At 36.7% G+C, this 20,847-nt stretch overlaps 2 protein-coding genes across 2 annotated transcripts; both read right to left on the bottom strand.

The window, feature by feature from the left end:
* Positions 1 to 5,341: 5,341 nt before the first annotated feature.
* Positions 5,342 to 9,136, bottom strand: LOC139857960 (glycine cleavage system H protein 2, mitochondrial-like). The gene is made up of 3 exons (XM_071846808.1): positions 8,911 to 9,136; positions 7,501 to 7,760; positions 5,342 to 5,633 (listed from the first exon to the last, which is right to left on the bottom strand). The coding sequence occupies exons 1-3, from the start codon at positions 8,990 to 8,992 to the stop codon at positions 5,508 to 5,510; spliced, it is 468 nt and encodes a 155-aa protein (XP_071702909.1). The 5' UTR covers positions 8,993 to 9,136; the 3' UTR covers positions 5,342 to 5,507.
* A 311-nt stretch (positions 9,137 to 9,447) lies between these two features.
* Positions 9,448 to 10,836, bottom strand: LOC139859602 (uncharacterized). The gene is made up of 3 exons (XM_071848383.1): positions 10,455 to 10,836; positions 10,263 to 10,364; positions 9,448 to 9,971 (listed from the first exon to the last, which is right to left on the bottom strand). The coding sequence occupies exons 1-3, from the start codon at positions 10,834 to 10,836 to the stop codon at positions 9,448 to 9,450; spliced, it is 1,008 nt and encodes a 335-aa protein (XP_071704484.1).
* Between the last annotated feature and the right edge of the window lie 10,011 nt (positions 10,837 to 20,847).

Consider the following 20,847-nt stretch of genomic DNA (forward strand, 5'->3'; position numbering starts at 1 on the left):
TAACCAATCCAAATACCAATGGACGTCCCTACTTTTACGCACACAACGATTGTGTACATCATGCTTAATATGTACAAGTTCATGAAGAAATAAGTACTATAGGAAGTGTTTGCTGATGTGGCATTTTAATCTAAATCTGTAAGTTGTACATCACACTTAATATGTTCGGACCTTGTTATTTATATGTTTAATCAATATCTAGATTTAGATTAAAATGTCACATCAACAAACACTTCATAGAATACTTTTTCACAACACTACGATATGACCCCCTTCCTCATAACAATATTCTGGCAACGTAATTGTGATGACCCGAAAATTTTTGACTTATTTAATCCAATTCTCTATACGATTTATTATTTTAACACGTTAAACAAAGTCTGTTAGATTGAGTCTCAAAATTTTACAATTACCTTTGACTACTCTCGACGATTCATGAACAATTATATGTATGTATATATATATATGTACAAGTAAAAACGACTTTCCTACAGTAAAACCCTATTTGCCACAGTAAAAACACTATTTGCTACAGTAAAACACTATTTGCTACAGTAAAACACTATTTGCTACAGTAAAACACTATTTGCTACAGTAAAGACTATTTGATGTCGACGAACTAGCAAACAAAAACGGAAAGACGACCATGCGATCGCATGGCAAAAACACTGAAAACCCATGCGATCGCATGGGCTACAGTAAACACTATTTGATGTCGACAAACTAGCAAACAAAAGGGGTTCAGGCGGCCATGCGATCGCATGGCAAAAGCACTGAAAACCCATGCGATCGCATGGGGACCAAAATCAGGAAACATGCCTATAAAATGCCAGTTTACTCAACGTAATATTTACATTTTTTTCTTTAATCAATATTTATATTTATATTATAATTATAATTTTAAATTTAAGTTTAATAATAATAAGGTATATACAAGGGTGTTTTTAATTCGGGTTTCAAACCGCTTTAAGCTAAGGAAGTATTGGGTATTGTTCGGGATATTGTTCTTGAATCCAAGGCCAACCATACAGTCATCTACCATCATTACGTCTACGCAATTTGCCTACAATATTGAGTCTCAATATTGAACAGTGAGTTTATAGTCTCCCTTTTTAAATACTTTAAATATTTTTGGGCTGAGAATACATGCAATTTATTTTAAACGCGATAAGACACAAGTACATACTAAATTCTACACTGAGTTAAACCGAAAATCCCTTAGCTTTGGTAACTAGTAGCTGCCAGTACATAGGATATGGACTGGTGGGCGCGAATAATTGTATATGGATCCATAGGGCTTGACATCCCCGTCCGAGCTAGAGCGCTAGCCTTTTAACGGACGTATGTTATTTGAGTTTAAGACACGTTGGTTTGCGTGTATTAAAACGAATGGGGTAATTATCACTATAGCATTAAGTTTAGTTACCAGGGTGCTCTGTTACGTAGAATCTATTGATAAACTTTTGATAAAATCTTGTGGTCTATCTTTATATATGTTTATGACTCGAGCAATTAAACCTATAACTCACCAACATTCGTGTTGACTTTTTAGCATGTTTTATTCTCAGGTCCTTAGAATACTTCCGTTGTGATGTGCTTGTTGCCTGCATGGAGTCTCTCATGCTTTGTACAAAGTTTATTGCATTCAAAATAAAACTGCGTTGTGTAATAAATAATTGGACTGTGATGTCAACCTGTAAATTAAAGACTTATGTATTTCGGGGTTTTGCTTATACCTAAGCACTCGCCCACATGTTTATAACTTTCTGTGTTTAGAAAGTCACTTATTTTAATGAATGCAATATTTTATCAAAACGTATCATATAGAGGTCAAAACCTCACTGTGGAATCAATGATTAACGTGCCGCGTCAATAGCGATTTTGACGGGTCGTTACAGTAATTCTCCCTACAACTTCATAACACTATAACACTACCATCAACCTTGTGTTGTAGCTCATGAGGTCTGGAGTTCGACTCCCGTGAGGTGCAGCATTGCACACAATGTTGTCTCTTAACCCTTGAATTGGGTTATGCAACTACGAGAGATGAAGCGTGAGTGATTTAGTCCCCTCTGGATGATCTCAAACTGCTGTTAAAAAAACAAACTATAATAGTACCATCACCATAGAGAATGGTCTAGCATATATGTTAATGGCATTTAATAAAGTAAAAGTTTTTAAAATTAATGAAAATAATTATTAATTAGTTAATACTGTGTATCTCTTAATAGAAACTAACGAGCGAGATTATGCCTGTGCGTTACTACGAGAAATGATTTTGCTATTTAACTTGAACACAATTTCAATATCTTATAACTACAATGCGCAAATTAACTATTTATATATATATACACATCAACAATCAGGAATTATTAAAAATTTAAAATAATAATAATAATAAAAGAAGATTAAAACAAAATATATATCAAATGTTATAAGGCTATTTAAAATATTACTATTATATACTAATAGTGGAGGTTACGATTCATCAACCTTCCACTATTAGTATTCATCAACCTTCCACTATCAGTAGTAATGAGTAAAACGAGAAAGTGAACAGAAAAGTACTTGTTTGGATGTCTCAAATTAATCGTCTAATTCTATAAATGGAAAAAAATAATGTTATAAAGTTCTTTTTTTGCCTCTACTTTATACATATAAGACAAAAAATAGGTAAAAAGTAACGAGTAAAACGAGAAAGTGAATAGAAAAGTACATGTGACAGTCACTTTTTCTTAAAATATATGTTTTCGTCTGGGAATAATATATTTGGGACGAAGAGAGTAGTAATTGATATAATAAATACATGTCTTTAATGGCCAAATACGAAAACTTCAATAAAACAGAAAGTTTCATCAAAAAATGAAAAAACACAAGCCAAATATAACGTGAAACCAACCCGCAATAAAACATCATCAGAAGAATAGAAACCAAAAACACAACAAAGATAAACAAAGCGAGATCCAAAAACTCAATATGAAACGATCAGAAAAGTTAAAACACAACTACAAAAAACATCAAGACACAAAACAATCAGAACACCATCAAAATTTGAAATCAACAGAAGCCACAAATCAATAAAACAAAATAAACAACAACAAAAATATGGAATATCAAATGCATTTTATGTTATAAAAGAAAAGTTTGAATGTATTTAATGATTTTTATCCTGAGATGATATATATTATACTATATACTAAATATGGACAACACCTTCCAATCATAAACCGCCACATACCCCAAAAACACTGTAGTTACTGTAGCGCACTGTATCTACAGTAGTTTTTTTTTTTTTTTTTTTTTTTTTGGAGATAATTTATTTAATCTTCTGATTTTATACAACGACCACCAGTTAATATTCGTCTTTTTACATATATTCAAAAAAAAAGAAAAAAAAACACGAACTTATTAATTTTTGGGTCTCTTTTCCATCTACACCAGTATTCCATGTCCACCAACCACCTGCAACCGCCACCATCAGCCACTTTACACCACCATGCACTGCCACCTACCACCGCCGATTTCACGGCCGGCTACGACCGTCACCGTCCACAACTTTCAACCACCATCAAATCTGATCTAAAGAAAAAATATCCAGATCCACACATGAGACAAACTTCCGGAACAAAGGGCAATTTAGTGTTTGATGAAATATATAAATATACCTGAAAACTTAAAAGACACCCAGCATATCAAATACCTCACGAGTCCACCCAATTGTCTGATTTAAGAGGGGGGGGGGGGGGAACGATAAACATATATATTAAAGGAACAAAAACAAATCTAAAAATCAACCGATCAATAAACAAATCTGAACATAGGACGGTTTGGTAGTGGTTAGAAAAAACACATACCTGAAAAGTCAAGTTTTTGAGTCGGGTTTTTCACGACCTTGGCTCTGATAAATGTCAAGCGCTGGACCTCCTGTAGGAGAACAACTACAATAGCCCAACACACCACGAGAGTGGCGGTGGAAAGCTACTTCCGGCAACAGTTACGATCACAACAGCCGACGCCGCCGTCGACCTTCACCGTCGGCCAACACCTTACTTTTGTAAAAAAACATCAAAAATAATAATTTTTTTCTTACCTGCATTCTTGAGTACAACTAGCTATTCACATATATATTACAACTAAATATGCACACGGTACAACTAACCATACAAATAGTACAACTCTATTGAGAGTGGGGTGTTAGAAAAACCCAAAAACTAAATCGAGTTCAGGTGGTCGGAACTACTGGAAACCACCGAGTCAACCGCAACCATCGATATAATTTTTCTTGATTTTTTTTTTTATGATTTTAGTGTAAGATATTATAATGGTAGTGAAAATGAGAATGAAAAATTGGGGAAGATCGGTGGAGAGGATAATAAGCTGTTAAAGGAGAGAATACAGAGTACTAAAGATAGGGTAGGATGGATATGTGGATGAAATCAACCCATTTTACTTTATTTTTTTTATTTACACCCCCATTTACGATGAAAATGACAAACTGAACCTCTAATTTATAAACATTACCACTTTAAATTCTTTTTTTTAGCTTCAATATGTGTTGCACAAAATATTGAACCTACATAAAATTGTAAAGATTTATATTTCGAACATCAATTAAATTAAATTCTTATATTATACTCTATATAAACTTTAGAGTATGTTAATATTACCGGTAACCGTTTTCTTTTTACGTATAATTAACTTATCGTTAACCGATCAAAATCATCCCGCAGCGAAATATGATATCGGGTTGGAAAACTAATTTTTTATCTCACGACCGAAACCACCTATTAGATTAATCGAGAGTAAAGGGGTAAGACAAAGTAGTAAAGTAATTGTTGACCAAATCAGGTGGCTACCAAATACGAAGTCCAGTTGGCCGTTGCATCTTCCAACTTTTTATAATCAAAAAAATACTGCAATATTACGGAGTATAAATCCTTTCATTTTTCATATATTTTGCTCTCAAAAACATAATAAAAATAAATGTCTATAAATTTATAGTGGGGATAAATGAGTAAATAATCAACGCTAAATGCGTACAACAAATGTTTTGTCAAAACACGTTATTGCAAAAACGTTATGACAAAAACATTGAGAACCGCAGCAACGCGCGGGCTTCCGAATCTAGTTTAATGAATAAAACTAAACAAACAACAACAAAAATATGGAATATCAAATTCATTTTATGTTATAATAAAGGAACATTTTGAAACTCATTATAACTTGCAGGCAGTATAATAGTATACCAATACTAGTTATTATACCAAGAACAAGATGCATATGATGCAATTTGTTATCAAGAATCCAGCACATTTGAAGATAAATGAAAACCCGCGAAAACTGCAATTAATAATCTTAAACTTTGAACATGAAATCAATTCTTATTCTGCGTCTATTTGATTTAAACGATCACAACCAAAGCGGAAGAAAAAAGATGGTATCAAACCACACTCTGACACGCAAAACAAATCCCTTCGTGAGAGATTTTGGTACATATCGTCGTTATCTCAGTGAGCATCTTCCTCTTCACAAAACTTAGAATATTGATCACAGTCCATTAGAGATTTTACCTCGTCAGTGTTGCTCATCTCCACCTTTATAATCCATCCGTTCTCATATGGGCTTCCGTTAATCTAAAAACATTAAACAGTTATTAGATTAACGGTACATAGGTAAACAGCAGTTGTAACGTTAGACATCGTTACAGTCGAATTTGAATAATTGAAAAATACTTGTGTGGCTCTTGCACTGATAAGAAAAAACCTAAGGTTTTACTTCCAGACCAAAAGATTTTTTTTTTTTTTTAAATCCTCTTTATGAACATTAACATAGCACTCTTCTTTTAATAAGAAGAATATAATATAGGATTAAAGCTACAAATAGGCTATATACTTTATTAAATATCCCACTGTCGCCCATATACCCATTTGCGTCTCACTGTCGGCTATATACTTTCAAAAAATGTACCAATGTCAACATTTCGTTACCGGTTACCTGCTGAACCGGTAAAGTTAATTATTTAACATTTTTTCATTTTATATGGCTACAAATAGGTCATATACTTTCAGTTTTGTTCCAATGTAGACTAATATACTTTCAATTTTTGCTCCGATGTATCACCGACGTGTCATGACTACTTAGATGTCATGTCATCAATTGTTTTCGTTACAGGTAAAAAAAATATAGTGGCTTATATTGGTACACTTTTTGAAAGTATATAGCCGACAGTGAGACGCAAATGGTTATATGGGCGACATTCGGGACATTTGAGAAAGTATAGCCTATTTGTAGATTTAACTCTATAATATATAAATGTTTTTCTGGCGAAAAAAACAATAATATAAATAAATGGATCCGAAGATCAAAGTTACAAACTGATACAGCAGGAAACAAAAACTAGCCTAGTCAACAACCACAAAAAAAGGCAAAACAAACACACAAGCTAAACCAAACAAAACCTAACCACCAACATGGTGGACAAAAGGTTAACAGGTCAAGCAAAATAAACAACCAAGGCTAATAAGAATATGATAAACGACGGTTTTATAAAATTAATGAAGTTACGGTAACCAGGATTTAGTTTATTTAGTAATGAAAAAAGCACAGGGATATAAAGTAAATATATCTTAAATATGGAAGCTTAAACAAACATGTGTGCTAAAACTGCTAACTAAAAACAGAATTCACATTAACCAGAAAAATACTACAAATATAATACATCAAGCTATTTTAAAAGTACTATATCTGTCCACACGAAACCGATATCGTTCCCTTTTATTAGAAATTTCTACTTTGAAATTTAACCATTTGCACTTAAGCTATTCATTGTGGTCCACAAAATCTTCTATATTTGTCCTTACCAGAAAATATAAATTTGACCCTGCATTAATGTTGGCCTTTGTTTACTTGACCCGTATTCCTCACGTGTCAATAATCTTTAGCCCGCTAATCTCATTTTGCAGCTATAGAACAAACTTTTCAGACATTTTTTTAACATAATGAGCACTAACCATATTCTATTTACAGAGGTAAACTAACTGCCATCTTTTTGGCCATAAAATGGATTAGGTTAACTGAAAATTTTTAAAAACATAATCACAACAGCCAAATACATACATACTCTATAATAATGAGTGGCCTAGGTTATTTTGCTTACCACTGCAGGGGCCAAACATACAAATTTCAGTCACAACTCACAAACACATACACTAGTATAAAATCATGCAACTTTCATTTTCATCTACTTTGATAAAGGTGGCTAAGCAAATAGTTCTCGATCAGACTTGCGTGGTTGCGAACAATTTTGACTTTGTATTAGGACTTTTTCAACGACATCCTAAAGGCTGTCATTAACGTACATTGTACAACTCAATAACCGTCACATGAAAATCAACCTATAACTGCTATGTACAATCCTTTTATGCACGTTAACGATTAGGGCAGTCGTTCAAAAAATCCTATTAAAAAAGGGGAAAAACAAAAAATCGATAAGTGACTTACCAAGCCGGGTGAGCTGCTGAGTTCTTCGTTGACTTCAATGACTTTGCCCGATACAGGAGAGTTTATATCACTAGTAGCCTTTACACTCTCGACAGCACCAAAACCGCTACCTTGCGTTACATCGGTCCCCACTTCGGGTAACTCGACATACACCACATCGCCCAAGTGATCCTGAGCGTGGTCAGTAATTCCTATAGTTGCGGAGTTACCCTCAATCTTTGCCCATTCGTGTGAGTCCGCATATCGTAGATCTTTCACAACTGAAGACAGCAAACAGTAAGAATTTTGATATCACGATGCACGCGTCATATTGTGATTAAGAATGTTGACCATTGTACATGGACATTTACCATGAGTAAGTAAATTATTTGCATTGTTGGGCAACGTGTTTGATTTGAAACATGGACATCGAGCAAAATGGGCGGGTCAGCTGGGTTGGGCAATGGGCAAAACGGGTTCAATTTGATAAAGATAATTTTTTTTAGCACAGGTTGAAACAAGCTGGATCGGTACGGTTGACTTGCTAACACTTCTCAGCCCATTTCATAAAACCATCAATTTTTCATGATTACAAAAACAACACCATCACAACAATAATCGAAGTCTTTGTGTAATACAACTTTGGGTGACTTACCACCCTCATTTTGCTAACTTTTTAATTTGACTTTGATCATTTGAGTCAACACAACCCGGATCAACTTATTGAAAAGTCATTGAGTCGAAGTTGCAACCTCTAAATTAACATTACTAAGCCAACTAAGAATGCCGAATAACAAAACGCACATCTCCAAAGAAATGGATATGCCAATATGCAAGAACTAAGACAATTTATCGCGTAAGGTGTATTAAACTCAAACCCCCTTTGTAAAATTCAAATTGTTCACATAATGTATACATGCTTTTATAGAACGAAAATCAAATTGTAGGAGTACATAGAAAGCAATAAAAATTGTTGAACTAATAAAAAGATTCACAACATGAAATGGACTAAGCAACACTACACTTTCCCTAATATAATTTCCAGTATTCTCCATAGTTGGGTAATTAAGTCTTTTGATATTAAAAAGTTTATTTCTTTTATTAATTGTGTTTCATAACTCCATGATCATTTATGTCAATTCATTCCAAATTGCCAAGCTGAAAAAAGAAATTACTGAGTACTAAATAACCAAAAATTTGCATATTTCATATCTATCTATCTCTATTCTCTATATATAAATATAAATACATAAATCGGTAATAAAACAGATTAAAGAAATTAACGAAAAGTTTCAACCTTTACCAAGTTTCCTACACGGATCATACGAAATACTTAAACCCCTTTATAAAAGTATCAGATCTTGAATGTATAAAACCCTAGATCAAGAAATTAATAATAATGTAAAAAGGTGATGGAATAGGGTTAAGTACCAGAAGCAAAGCCCCTGTTGAAAGTTGAAATCTTGAGATATGAAGCAGCTTTAGATGCCCATAATCTTGATGCCATAGCCATTTTGGTATTTATTATTTTTAAAGTAAATAAAAAGGTTTACCAATAAATTGCCTACCCTGCTTCTGCTGCACTAACAATAGCCAGGGTTGGTGTGTTTCTGTTTGTGTATGTGTATACGAATTTCCCACTATTGTATACTTTAGCTTTTTGTGGGTTTGCTGCGAGGTCACTTCATTTTAGGTGACGCTTTTTTATAAATAAAACAATTTATGAAGGTTTAATGGTGTATTTTTTTTAAAGTATATTTTGCTAAATTTTCTTCATATATGCCTGATGCCTCAAACAAACATATTAACAAAAAAAGATAAAAGTTTTTTTTCGAAAAGCAAGAATAAATTAACACAAGTCCACTAAGGGGGAAAACCCGTACAATGAGAAAGGATCGACAATGAAACACACAAATGCGAAACTCGACTACAACCAAGTTGCGGAGGAAGCAACTACAAAATGCTATGCTACACAAGACAAGACCATGGTTTCGAGATCCAACCTAACCAATCTAACTTTCTATTCTTCAATCTATTAGAAATCCATTCAAAAGACTTGAGTTGAATCTCCATTAACCCCGTAGGACCGCTCCATGAAGAATCCGAAAAAACTTTTTGATTTCTATTTTTCCAAATCAAATATCCGCACGTCCATTCAATTGCTTGCCAAATACTCGACCAAAGAGGGGATAAGGATCGATTACATTTGCCTCGAAATATTTCATCTATGCTTAGATTCGAAACCGTACCTAAGCCCCACCATTTATAGACCCGAACCCAAATATCCATTGCATGACGACAAAAGATTAAAGTATGCTCAATGGTTTCCACATCATCATCACATAAAGGGCATCTAACGGAATCCAAATCTATACCTCTTTTATCAAGTTCGATACGTACCGGAATCCGCCTTTTTAATGCCCTCCATATGAAAATTGCAACTTTAATAGGAGTTAACCGATTCTTCAAAAATACTTCACGAACCAACAACCCTTTATTAAGAATATTACCATCGAGTAAATTTGCTAACTTCTTTGTGGTGAAAAGCCCATTACCCGCCAAATCCCAAATTCACGAATCCATAACCTTATCTTGTTTCACATAAGCATTTAGTAGCGTTAGAAGAGAGTCGAGATCATTACAAGTGCGACCCGAGACATTGTGTGTCCATCTAAAATTGCAAGTCATATTCCGATCAATCCAAGAAACATGATCTTTTACTCTTACTTCCGGTTCTTCTTCCAAGTAGTAAAGGCGCGTGAATTTTTGCTTCAATGGAGTACCGCAAACCCATGGATCTTCCCAAAACCTCGTGTCCGAACCATCACCAATAATCTTTGAGAAAGACGAAGCAAACTTGATATCCATCTTCTCGATCATGACACCTGCACGCAAAATATTGGATCACACGCTACTCACCCCTAATGGTCCGGAGAGACGTGTAGGGGGAAGTAGCCCATTAGAACCATAAATACTCTTAATTAAGACCCAAAGTGTCTTTGGCTCGATTTTAGCTCGCCAAAACCACTTTCCCAAAAGAGCAAGATTTTTCCCACTTAAAGACCCGATGTTTAAACCCCCATCCTCATAAGGTAAGAGACCCTCATCCCATTTTACCCAAGATAATTTTGAACACTCACCGGTCCCGACCCAAAAAAAATTTCTCCTAATACTCTCTAAATTTTTTATAACACTCAAAGGGGCACGAAATAAGGAGAAATAATATAGCGGTAAACTACTAAGGACCGATTTAACAAGCGTTAATCTTCCACCATATGAAATCGATCTTGCTTTCCAATTGGCGAGCTTAGAGTTGAATTTGTCAATCACGGGCTTCCAATTTTGCTCCTTACTCATGTTTACACCTACCGGAAGACCAAGATAAAGAAACGGAAGATCACCAACTTTGCAATGAGCAACACCCAAACCATAAAGCACACTTTTGTGGAAGTTAATTTTGAGTCCCGATAAGTTCTCAAAACATTTAAATATTTTCATTAGATTGCAAAAGTTTTGGTTATGCCACTCCCCAATGAAGATCGTGTCTTCCGCGAATTGTAGATGTGATAAATTGATCTTATCTTTTCCGATCTCAACACCTTTAAAAATGTGACGCCCCGTACTAAATCATCATGTACGGACCATCAACAACAGGATCATTACAAGGTTAAGTACTATATGCGATTTCAAAAGAGTTGCATCCATTAATAAAAGTGACGTCATAACCAACGTCAAATGTTTTACAATCCAAAAGCATGCTTCGCAAAGTAGAAGCAATTAATATAAGTGTACGTGACCCCAATGATCATTACATAACATAGTTTCAAAAGTACGAATGTTTGAACGCAAAATAAAGTAGTTCATGCGACGACAACTCTAAGCAGCGGTTGTCTACAGCACGACTAGTACACGACTGAAGCTAACCTCAAGCACCTGAGAAAAATATGCTTAAAAACGTCAACACAAAGGTTGGTGAGCTATAGTTTAAGTATAACAGTATGTAAGGTAGGCCACGAGATTTCAGTGCTACAAAGAGCGTTTCAAAACAGTATAATAAAGTATATGTTAACCGTGGGCACTTGGTAACTAACTTAACGTTTATACCCCCTGAAAGTACACTTGGCAAGTGCGTATGTCTACGAAGTATTAAACACTCGTTAAATGCTAGCGCGACTAGCCCGAGTGGGGATGTCAAACCCTATGGATCCATATCTAAGATTCGCGTTCACCGGTTCAAAAACCAATGACTAAACGTTACCGAGCTAAAGGGAATGTTTCTGCCGTTATATAACCCACACATATATAAAGTTTAAGTACTCGTACCTAGTATGTAAAACATAAAATCCGCATGTATTCTCAGTTCCCAAAATAAGTTAAAGTAAAAAGGGAATGCTATAACTCACAATGATAATGTAGTCGTAAAGTCGGTTCGGAAAAGGTGTGCAAGTAATCGGTCCGAAGGTCCTCAACCTAAGGCAAATAGTACTAAGTCGGTAAATCGTCTTAATAGGTTTAAAAGTATGTAAATAAGGCCTTAAGGTTCATCATCATCCATCATCTAACAAAAGGGGTAAAGTAGGTTTCGTTCATGAAAGTAGTTTAAAATAAAGGCTGACTTCAGTCAGTCACCACGGCCTCAAACCTTACTGAATTAAGGTGAGACCAGTGGCCATGGCTCCGTCTATGAGTCCCTTAAGTGTGGTAAAAATTCCAGAAGCAAACTCGTCTTCGTTTGACCGTGGCGACGGTCTAAGTGCGAGTAGGTCAGAAATTTCTGCACAACGTTAAAAGGACCTAGTGACGATCGGAGGGCCATAAATCCTAGACCATAACTCGGATGAAGACGAGTCTTAAATGAAAAGTTATCTACATGAACTGAGCTATCTGAAAATCAAGGTTACAGTAGCCCAGGTGTACTGTTCTGTTACAGAAACTAGAAAAAGAGAAACTGTAAACAGAAAACAGAAAAGTAAATGGACATAGTGACGCTCGGAGGGCTGTAGATTCTAAACCGTAACTCGGATTAAGACGAGTCTTATATGAAAAGTTATCTAATCAAAAAGTTCTATCTAAAAATCATGGTCTCAATAGCCCAGGTCTACTGGTCTGTTACATAAATAGCAGGTCAGTAGGTTTTGGACAGAAACAGTAAGTTTAAGTGAGTTCCGGTGGTCTTGGTGCTTGATGTTCATCATGGTTCTCATCCTTGATGCATATAGCTTCAAGTGTACAACTCATTGATGTATCTACATCATCTTAACCAAGTCTTGACCATCATAACCCTAGTGCAAGTCTAAGACATGAAGCACAACTCACTTAAGAGTTGCATGTAGTTTGATGAACCAAAGTTACATCAAAGTCTTAGGTTTGACACTTACATGAACTATAAGACTAATAATAAGTTACAAACTTGAAAATGAACTTATGAAATCAAGATCTTAAAATGTAGAACATAGTTCTTAGTTAGATCTTGAAGATCCAAGACTCAAAAGTCTAGATCAAGCATAAGTATACAAAGTTATAATTAAAAAGTTTCCTTTATATGTTCTTGAACTTTAAAGTTAACTTTAAGTTCAAGATTAATGAGATCAGAGTTAACTTGTAACATTTAACCAACAAGAACATAAATCATGAAATTAAAGTGCAAGAATGAAGTAGTAAACTAAGTAAACAAGTAATTTGTTCATGGTTGTTCATACTTTAAAGATTCAAACCAAAGTTTGATCTTTAGAAAGTAAACCTTAAAGTTTACTTCACGAACTTCAAGTATGATTTCAACACATGAACATTAATCTTTGAAACAATAAAAGAAGAATCGTAAACTAGTAAGTTTATGTTCTTGTGTTCTTGATAAATACAAGATATTATGAAGAATCAAACTAGTAAGTTTATTCTTGTAACATGAAAGTAAGTAACAACAATTATCAAAGACAAGTAGTTAAACAATAATCAAGAACAAGTAACAATTAACAAATGATGATGATGATGGATGACTTTAGGATTCGGTTTTCATTCAAGAAAGAAGAGGAAGAACAAGTTCAAGTTACTTACAAAGAGATAAGAGAAATGAGAGAAAAGTGAAGCTAGTTTGTGTGTGTGTTTTTGAGAGAGAATACAAGAGATGAAGTAATGAAGAAAAATAAAATCAAAAGCACCCATATGGTACTCCTAAACCGACGGTTTGGGGCCTTCAAGGGGGGAGAGGAGTGTTTGTTGGTTAATAGCAAGTAAAGCCTTACAAAAGGTGGTTAAAAGATGTAGTTTCATGGGGATTAAGGCATAACTAGATTCCAATCCTTACAAACTAACTAGTTACCATTTAATTGATACTTACACTTTGAAAGAGTGGGCTAACTAAGCCCACTTAAAGGTAGGGTAGGCTTACAAGTCTTAATTCATGAGTCCATTAACTAATCAAAGCCCAAGTTCAATTAATTAACAATTAAACCCAATTAAAGCCCAAGTAACTAACTAATAGCCTTAGTTAATTAAAATGATTAATAAAATTAATCATGAATGTAAATAATATCTAGAAATATTATTCGTGAAGTTTCGTGTGTCACAAAGACGTTTCGGGCACTTAAAAGTCAAGTACGGGCAATCATGGCAACATGTAAATGTAATCACATACATTCGTTTAATCACACGTATTAATAATAATAATTATTAATAAATAAAAGTTGGAATTTCCAGGGTCGTTACATTACCCACCTGTTAAAGAAAATTTCGTCCCGAAATTTAAGCTGAGGTAGATGGAGGAGTCGGGAAAAGGTGAGGATACTTCTGCATCATTTGATCCTCTCGTTCCCAAGTAAACTCAGGTCCTCGTTTAGCATTCCATCGTACTCGGACGATCGGAATCTTGTTGCGTTTCAAAGTTTTGATCTCACGATCCATAATTTCAACAGGTTCCTCCACAAAGTGGAGTTTGTCATCAATTGTAAGTTCTTCCAGTGGTATGATAAGTTCTGGTGCAGCAAGACACTTCTTCAAGTTTGACACGTGGAAGGTAGGATGAACTGAGCTCAATTGTGCTGGTAGATCCAAACGGTATGCAACGGGTCCAACACGTTCCAAGATTTCAAAAGGACCAATGTATCGTGGGTTTAACTTCCCACATTTTCCAAAACGGATCACACATTTCCAAGGTGCAACCTTCAACATAACACGATCACCAACGCTGAATTCAAAGTCTTTACGTTTAAGATCAGCATAACTCTTTTGACGATCGCGGGCAGTCTTAAGTCTCGCTTGTATTTGAGCAATCTTCTCCGTCGTTTCGTGGACTACCTCGGGTCCGGTGATTTGCTTTTCGCCTACTTCGGCCCAACAAATAGGGGATCGGCACTTACGGCCATACAATGCTTCAAAAGGTGCAGCATTAATGCTTGAGTGATAACTGTTGTTGTACGAGAATTCGGCTAATGGCAAATGCCTTTCCCAAGCCTTTCCAAAATCGATGACACATGCACGCAACATGTCTTCCAAGGTCTGAATCGTTCGTTCACTTTGCCCGTCAGTCTGAGGATGATAAGCAGTACTCATGTCCAGACGAGTTCCCATGGCTTCTTGCAAAGAACGCCAAAATCTAGAAGCAAAACGGGGATCGCGATCGGAGATGATCGATAAAGGTACACCATGACGAGATACAACCTCCTTGATGTAAAGTTGAGCAAGTCTTTCCATTGTATCAGTTTCCTTCATCGCTAGGAAGTGTGCAGATTTGGTGAGGCGGTCAACAATAACCCAAATGGTATGGTATCCGCCCACCGTCTTTGGCAGCTTGGTGATAAAATCCATTGTGATCCTTTCCCACTTCCATTGTGGGATCTCCGGTTGCTGAAGTAATCCAGAAGGTCTCTGATGCTCGGCTTTAACCTTTGAGCAAGTCAAACACTTACCAACATAAGTCGCAACGTCCTTCTTAAGATTCGGCCACCAATACTGTTCTTTAAGGTCGTGGTACATCTTGCCCGCACCGGGGTGAATCGAATATCTCGATTTGTGTGCTTCATCAAGTATCAGGTTTCGTAGATCTCCATAATAAGGTACCCAAATTCTTCCGGCATAACATCAGAGTCCAGACTCCCTAACCTCGAATCGAGAGACAAGTATGTTCAAATGTTCATGAGATATGTTCTCCTCCTTGAGAGCCTCATCTTGGGCTACTCTGATCTGGCTGTTGAGGTTCGAATGGATGGTGATGTTCAGAGCCCTAACACGAAGAGGTGCCGTCCTCTCCTTTCAGCTTAAAGCGTCAGCTACAATATTGGCCTTGCCAGGGTGATAACGGAGTTCACAATCGTAGTCGTTGAGCGTCTTGATCCATCGACGCTGTCTCATATTCAGTTGCTTCTGATCAAAGATGTGCTGGAGACTCTTGTGATCGGTGAAAATAGTGCTCTTAGTTCCATACAAATAATGTCTCCACAATTTGAGCGCAAAGACAACGGCTCCAAGTTCAAGATCATGCGTAGTGTAGTTCTGCTCACGAATCTTCAATTAGCGGGAGGCATAGGCAATAACCTTTGATCGTTGCATCAGTACACAACCAAAACCACTCTTCGATGCATCACAATAAACAACGAAATCATCACTGCCTTCGGGAAGCGATAGAATAGGTGCGGAGGTTAACTTCTTCTTCAAAGTTTGGAATGCTGATTCGTGTGCGGGTTCCCAAATGAACTTCTTGCCCTTGTAAGTCAGCTCGGTCAAAGGACGCGCAATCAGAGAGAAACCTTCGATAAACCTTCGATAATAACCGGCGAGACCTAGGAATTGGCGAATATACGTTGGAGTAGTGAGGGTCTCCCACTTGCTGATGGCTTCAATCTTGGCGGGATCAACTTTGATACCCTGGTCGCTCACAACATGACCCAGAAATTGAACTTCCTTCAACCAAAATTCACACTTGGAGAACTTGGCGTAAAGTTGCTCTTGTCTCAAGAGTTCAAGTACTAGTCGGAGGTGTTGCTCATGTTCTTCTTCGCTCTTAGAGTAGATGAGGATATCATCTATGAAGACGATAAAAAACTTATCCAAGTACGGCTTGCAGACACGATTCATGAGGTCCATGAACATGGCAGGTGCATTTGTCAAACCGAATGGCATCACGAGAAACTCATAATGACCATAACGGGTCCTTAATGCAGTTTTCATCACGTTACTTTCCTTCACCCTCAGCTGGTGATATCTGGATCGCAAATCGATCTTTGAGTAAACGCTCGATCCTTGTAGTTGATCAAAAAGATCATCAATTCGTGGAAGAGGATACCAATTCTTGATAGTTAATTTGTTGAGTTCACGGTAGTCGATACACATACGGAAGGATCCATCCTTCTTCTTCACAAACAACACAGGTGCGCCCCAAGGCGAGAAACTTGGTTGGATAAATCCTCGATCAAGTAGTTCTTGCAGTTGGCTTTGTAATTCTTGCATCTCGGAAGGTGCGAGTCTATAAGGTGCGCGAGCTACAGGTGCAGCTCCTGGCACTAAATCAATCTAAAACTCTACTGCTCTCTGCGGTGGCAATCCAGGTAATTCCTCTGGGAAGACATCGAAAAATTCGTTCACAATTCGAACGTCGTTCACGCTCTTCACCTCAGTTTCTACCGCTTTCACATGTGCTAGGACAGCAAAACGTCCCTTCTTCATAATCTTTTGCGCTTTTACGCTACTAATGAGGTTCAACTTCGAGGTGCATCTCTCTCCATAGATAACCAGTGGTTCGCCATCTCCTTATGGTATGCGAAGTGCTTTATCTCCACAGATAATATCGGCCTTTATCTTACTCAACTAATCCATACCCACGATCACGTCAAAACTTCCCAGTTTGATAGGTATTAAATCAATTTCGAAATCTGCACCAGCTATGTTGATAATAGCTCCTCGACTAATGTGGTCAACTTTTTCAAGTTTACCGTTGGCGACCTCGACAAGCATACTCTCTTTTAATGGGACTAATGACCAATTAATCTTATCGCAAAAATGTCTACATACATAACTTCTATCCGCACCAGTATCAAACAAGACAGAAGCTAAAAGATTGTTGATTTTGAATATACCTGTCACCAAGTCGGGGTTATCGCGTGCATCCCTTGCATTAACATTAAAAGCTCTACCACGGGGTGGTCCTCCGTGTTTTCGCTTGTTTGGGCACGCATTTCTGAAATGGCCCGTCTGTCCACATTCGTAGCACTTCTTAGGTCCATTGGTGTTCGGCTTCCCATTCAAAGTGGTGACCTTGCAGTCTTTCCTGATATGCCCAGACCGTTGGCACTTCTCACAGACAACATTGCAATATCCAGTGTGGTGCTTGTAACATCGCCTGCATTGAGGTAAGGTTCCTTTGTAGTTCGGGTTGGTGTTGGTGTTGTTGTTGGGATTAGGGTTTCCACCGTTGTTGTGCCTCTTGGCGGGGGTTTGATCGTAGTTTCTACCCCTGTTGTTGTTGTTGTGGTTGTGGTGGTTGTTGTGGTTGTTGTTCCATTTCCTCTTTTCACTACTACCGGCTTCAAACTTAGACTTCTCCGGCTCGTCAAGGATGATTTGATTCAGGAGAGTATGCGCCATGCGCATTGCTTCAGGGACATTTGGTGGCTTAGATGAGGTGACATTTCCCTTGATGGACTTAGGAAGTCCCTAGAAGTATTTCTCCATGCGCTTGAATTCGGGGGTGACCATGGTCAGACACATCAGTGCTAACTCCAAAAACCTACGATTGTAACTGTTAAGGTCATTCCCTACGGCCTTCAACTGCATGAATTCAATTTCCATCTTTTGAATTTCGGTCCCCGGACAGTATTCCTCAATCATAGCACATTTAAACTCTTCCCAAGGCGTAGCATACGCCTCATCAATTCCTTGCGCTTGGGCCATGGTATTCCACCATGTAAGCGCGCCATCAGATAGCGTGCAAGATGCAAATTTCGTTTTGTTAGCCTCCGAACAATTGCTAACTCTGAATACAGACTCAAGATTTTCAAACCATCTGGTGAGACCAACCGGCCCCTCGGTTCCACTGAAGTTATGCGGTTTGCAGCTCTGGAATTCCTTGTAAGTACACCCATTTCGAACGGGTGGAATAACCGGTGGTGGTGGCGGTGGAGCTTGGAGGTTTCTTTCTGCTAGGGCTGCAGCGACCCGTTCGTTGATCATGTCCTCAATCTGGGCTGCGGTAGGTGTGGTTCTTCCGTTGGCCATGGTATTCTAAACAAAAGTTTTGACTTAAGTCAAAATCCAGCATTCAATATGTAATAATATAGTATATATTAACCATCATGGAATCAAAACATCACATGTTATTAAATAACGCATCTAGGTATAAATTCCACAGAGTCATCGTACAGTAATGTAAATAGAACATCGTGCAAGAATTTAAATAATGCAAAGTTCCATTAATAATAATAAGTTTCATACATCCGAATAAGTCCGTACAATACATAAATAATACAAAAAGCTACAACTAGATTACATCATGAAATCTAATACAAAAGTCCTACGGTGGAGGTGGGTGTAGGATGTCTAAAACCTGAGCCAACTGCTCCTCGAGCTCAGTAATCCGAGCTCGGAGGATTCCCACCTCCCTTGTCAATTCCTCGACAGTGGGAGATGGTGGGGCAGGCGGTGCTGGTGGTGCAGGTGGGGCCGATGGAGCGGATGGTGCTGGTGCTGCCGATGGTGCGGGCGGTGCTGAAGTAGATGGTCCAGCTCCGGATGTAGACGGTACGTCCCTAGATGGGGATGGTCCGTATCTAAATCTAGGTGGTACAGTTCCAGGAATAGTCAATACGTAACGGGGAACCTTACGTATCTGTGGGTCGGCAGGGTACGGCTGATGTTATGCGAGGTGTATATAAAATAGCTTAAATTTTAGCAGGAAATACTATTAAATACGATACAATTTTACACAAGATATTTATTTATTTATAGAATGGATATACTTAAACCTTGCTACAACACTTATAGGCAGTGTACCTAATCGTACAGTAGTGTAGTTTTTAGTAAGTCCGGTTCGTTCCACAGGGAAAATCTTTTAATCAAAGCTTAACGCTATATTAGTTTAATTTATAAAAATACGAATATATATGTAAGTAATATTATTATTTTAAAGGGGGGTTTTTACCGTTTAATGACCGGTTTGTCGATTTTAAAACTTTAGTCGCAGTTAAAACAAAATGTAAAATATTAAATAAATAAAAGACTTAATTTAAAGCGTAAAGTAAATAACGATAATGAAATTGCGATAAATAAAAGTGCGATAAAATAAACTTGCGATAATTAAAAAGTACGATAATTAAAAGTGCAATTAAATACAATAACAATAAATAAAAATGCGATAATTAGAAGTGCAATTAAATATAAAATAAAGGAAATTAAATATGAAATAAAAGAATTATGCTTATTTAAACTTCCGTAATCATGATGTTTGACGTGTTGATTTTAGTTTTATGCTCATGGGTTAATTATCTTTTATCCTGGATTATTTAATATGTCCGTCTGGTTTTTGTCCATAACAGTCCATCAGTCATAAATATAAAGTGTGAGTGTCCTCGTCAAATTATCCTTATACCCGAAGTCAAATATTCCAACTAATTTGGGACTTAAACTGTAGCAAGGTTTTATTACTTTGTTTAATAATTACACCAGGATGTCGACTGAGTGTAACCCAAGGTTTTAATACTTTGTTAACAATTATGCCAAGTGTCCTTGTACATAATTTCACCCCTGTTTTAATAATTCTAGTGGCTATTAATCCATTCTCGTGTCCGGTTAAATGAACGATTATTCGTACATATAAATATCCCGCCCATCGTGTCCGATTGAGTGTATATGGTTATTTATAGGGACGTCCAATTGTAAATCTTTATATTAACATTAACAAAACAAATATAAAGCCCATTAATAGCCCATAGTCTAATTTCCACAAGTGTCGTTCTTTTGTCCAAACCCCAATTATGGTACAAAGCCCAATTACCCAATTTTAATATTTTTAGCCCAACATCATGATTACTTCGGATTGAATAAGCATAATAATAACTTAGCTACGAGACATTAAATTAAAAAGGTTGAACATAACTTACAATGATTAAAAATAGCGTAGCGTTACACGGACAGAATTTTGACTTACACCCTTACAACATTCGCTAACATACCCTTATTATTAGAAATTAAAATTAAAATATATATATATATATATATATATATATATATATATATATATATATATATGTATGTATATACTTCACGTATGATGAAGAGAAGAAAGGATGTGTTTTTGTGGTGCACCAAAGCTCGATTTTTATAGGCATGTGGGCTGGAACTGGGGCTCATGCGATCACATGGATTTATGCCTTCCAGGCCATGCGA

Source organism: Rutidosis leptorrhynchoides, chromosome 7, assembly GCF_046630445.1.
Source record: "Rutidosis leptorrhynchoides isolate AG116_Rl617_1_P2 chromosome 7, CSIRO_AGI_Rlap_v1, whole genome shotgun sequence".
In the NCBI taxonomy this organism is placed as follows: Eukaryota; Viridiplantae; Streptophyta; class Magnoliopsida; order Asterales; family Asteraceae; genus Rutidosis; species Rutidosis leptorrhynchoides.

What these genes read in the sequence shown, in the direction of transcription:
- LOC139857960 (XM_071846808.1), bottom strand. Translation starts at nt 8,992, where the DNA reads ATGGCTATGGCATCAAGATTATGGGCATCTAAAGCTGCTTCATATCTC. An exon ending in CAACAGGGGCTTTGCTTCTG is followed by an intron (nt 7,761 to 8,910) that starts GTACTTAACCCT and finishes TGCTGTCTTCAG; the next exon opens with TTGTGAAAGATCTACGATAT. An exon ending in TCAGCAGCTCACCCGGCTTG is followed by an intron (nt 5,634 to 7,500) that starts GTAAGTCACTTA and finishes TAATGTTTTTAG; the next exon opens with ATTAACGGAAGCCCATATGA.
- LOC139859602 (XM_071848383.1), bottom strand. Translation starts at nt 10,836, where the DNA reads ATGAGTAAGGAGCAAAATTGGAAGCCCGTGATTGACAAATTCAACTCT. An exon ending in ACTTTGGGTCTTAATTAAGA is followed by an intron (nt 10,365 to 10,454) that starts GTATTTATGGTT and finishes TTTTGCGTGCAG; the next exon opens with GTGTCATGATCGAGAAGATG. An exon ending in GGAAGATCCATGGGTTTGCG is followed by an intron (nt 9,972 to 10,262) that starts GTACTCCATTGA and finishes TTCTTAATAAAG; the next exon opens with GGTTGTTGGTTCGTGAAGTA.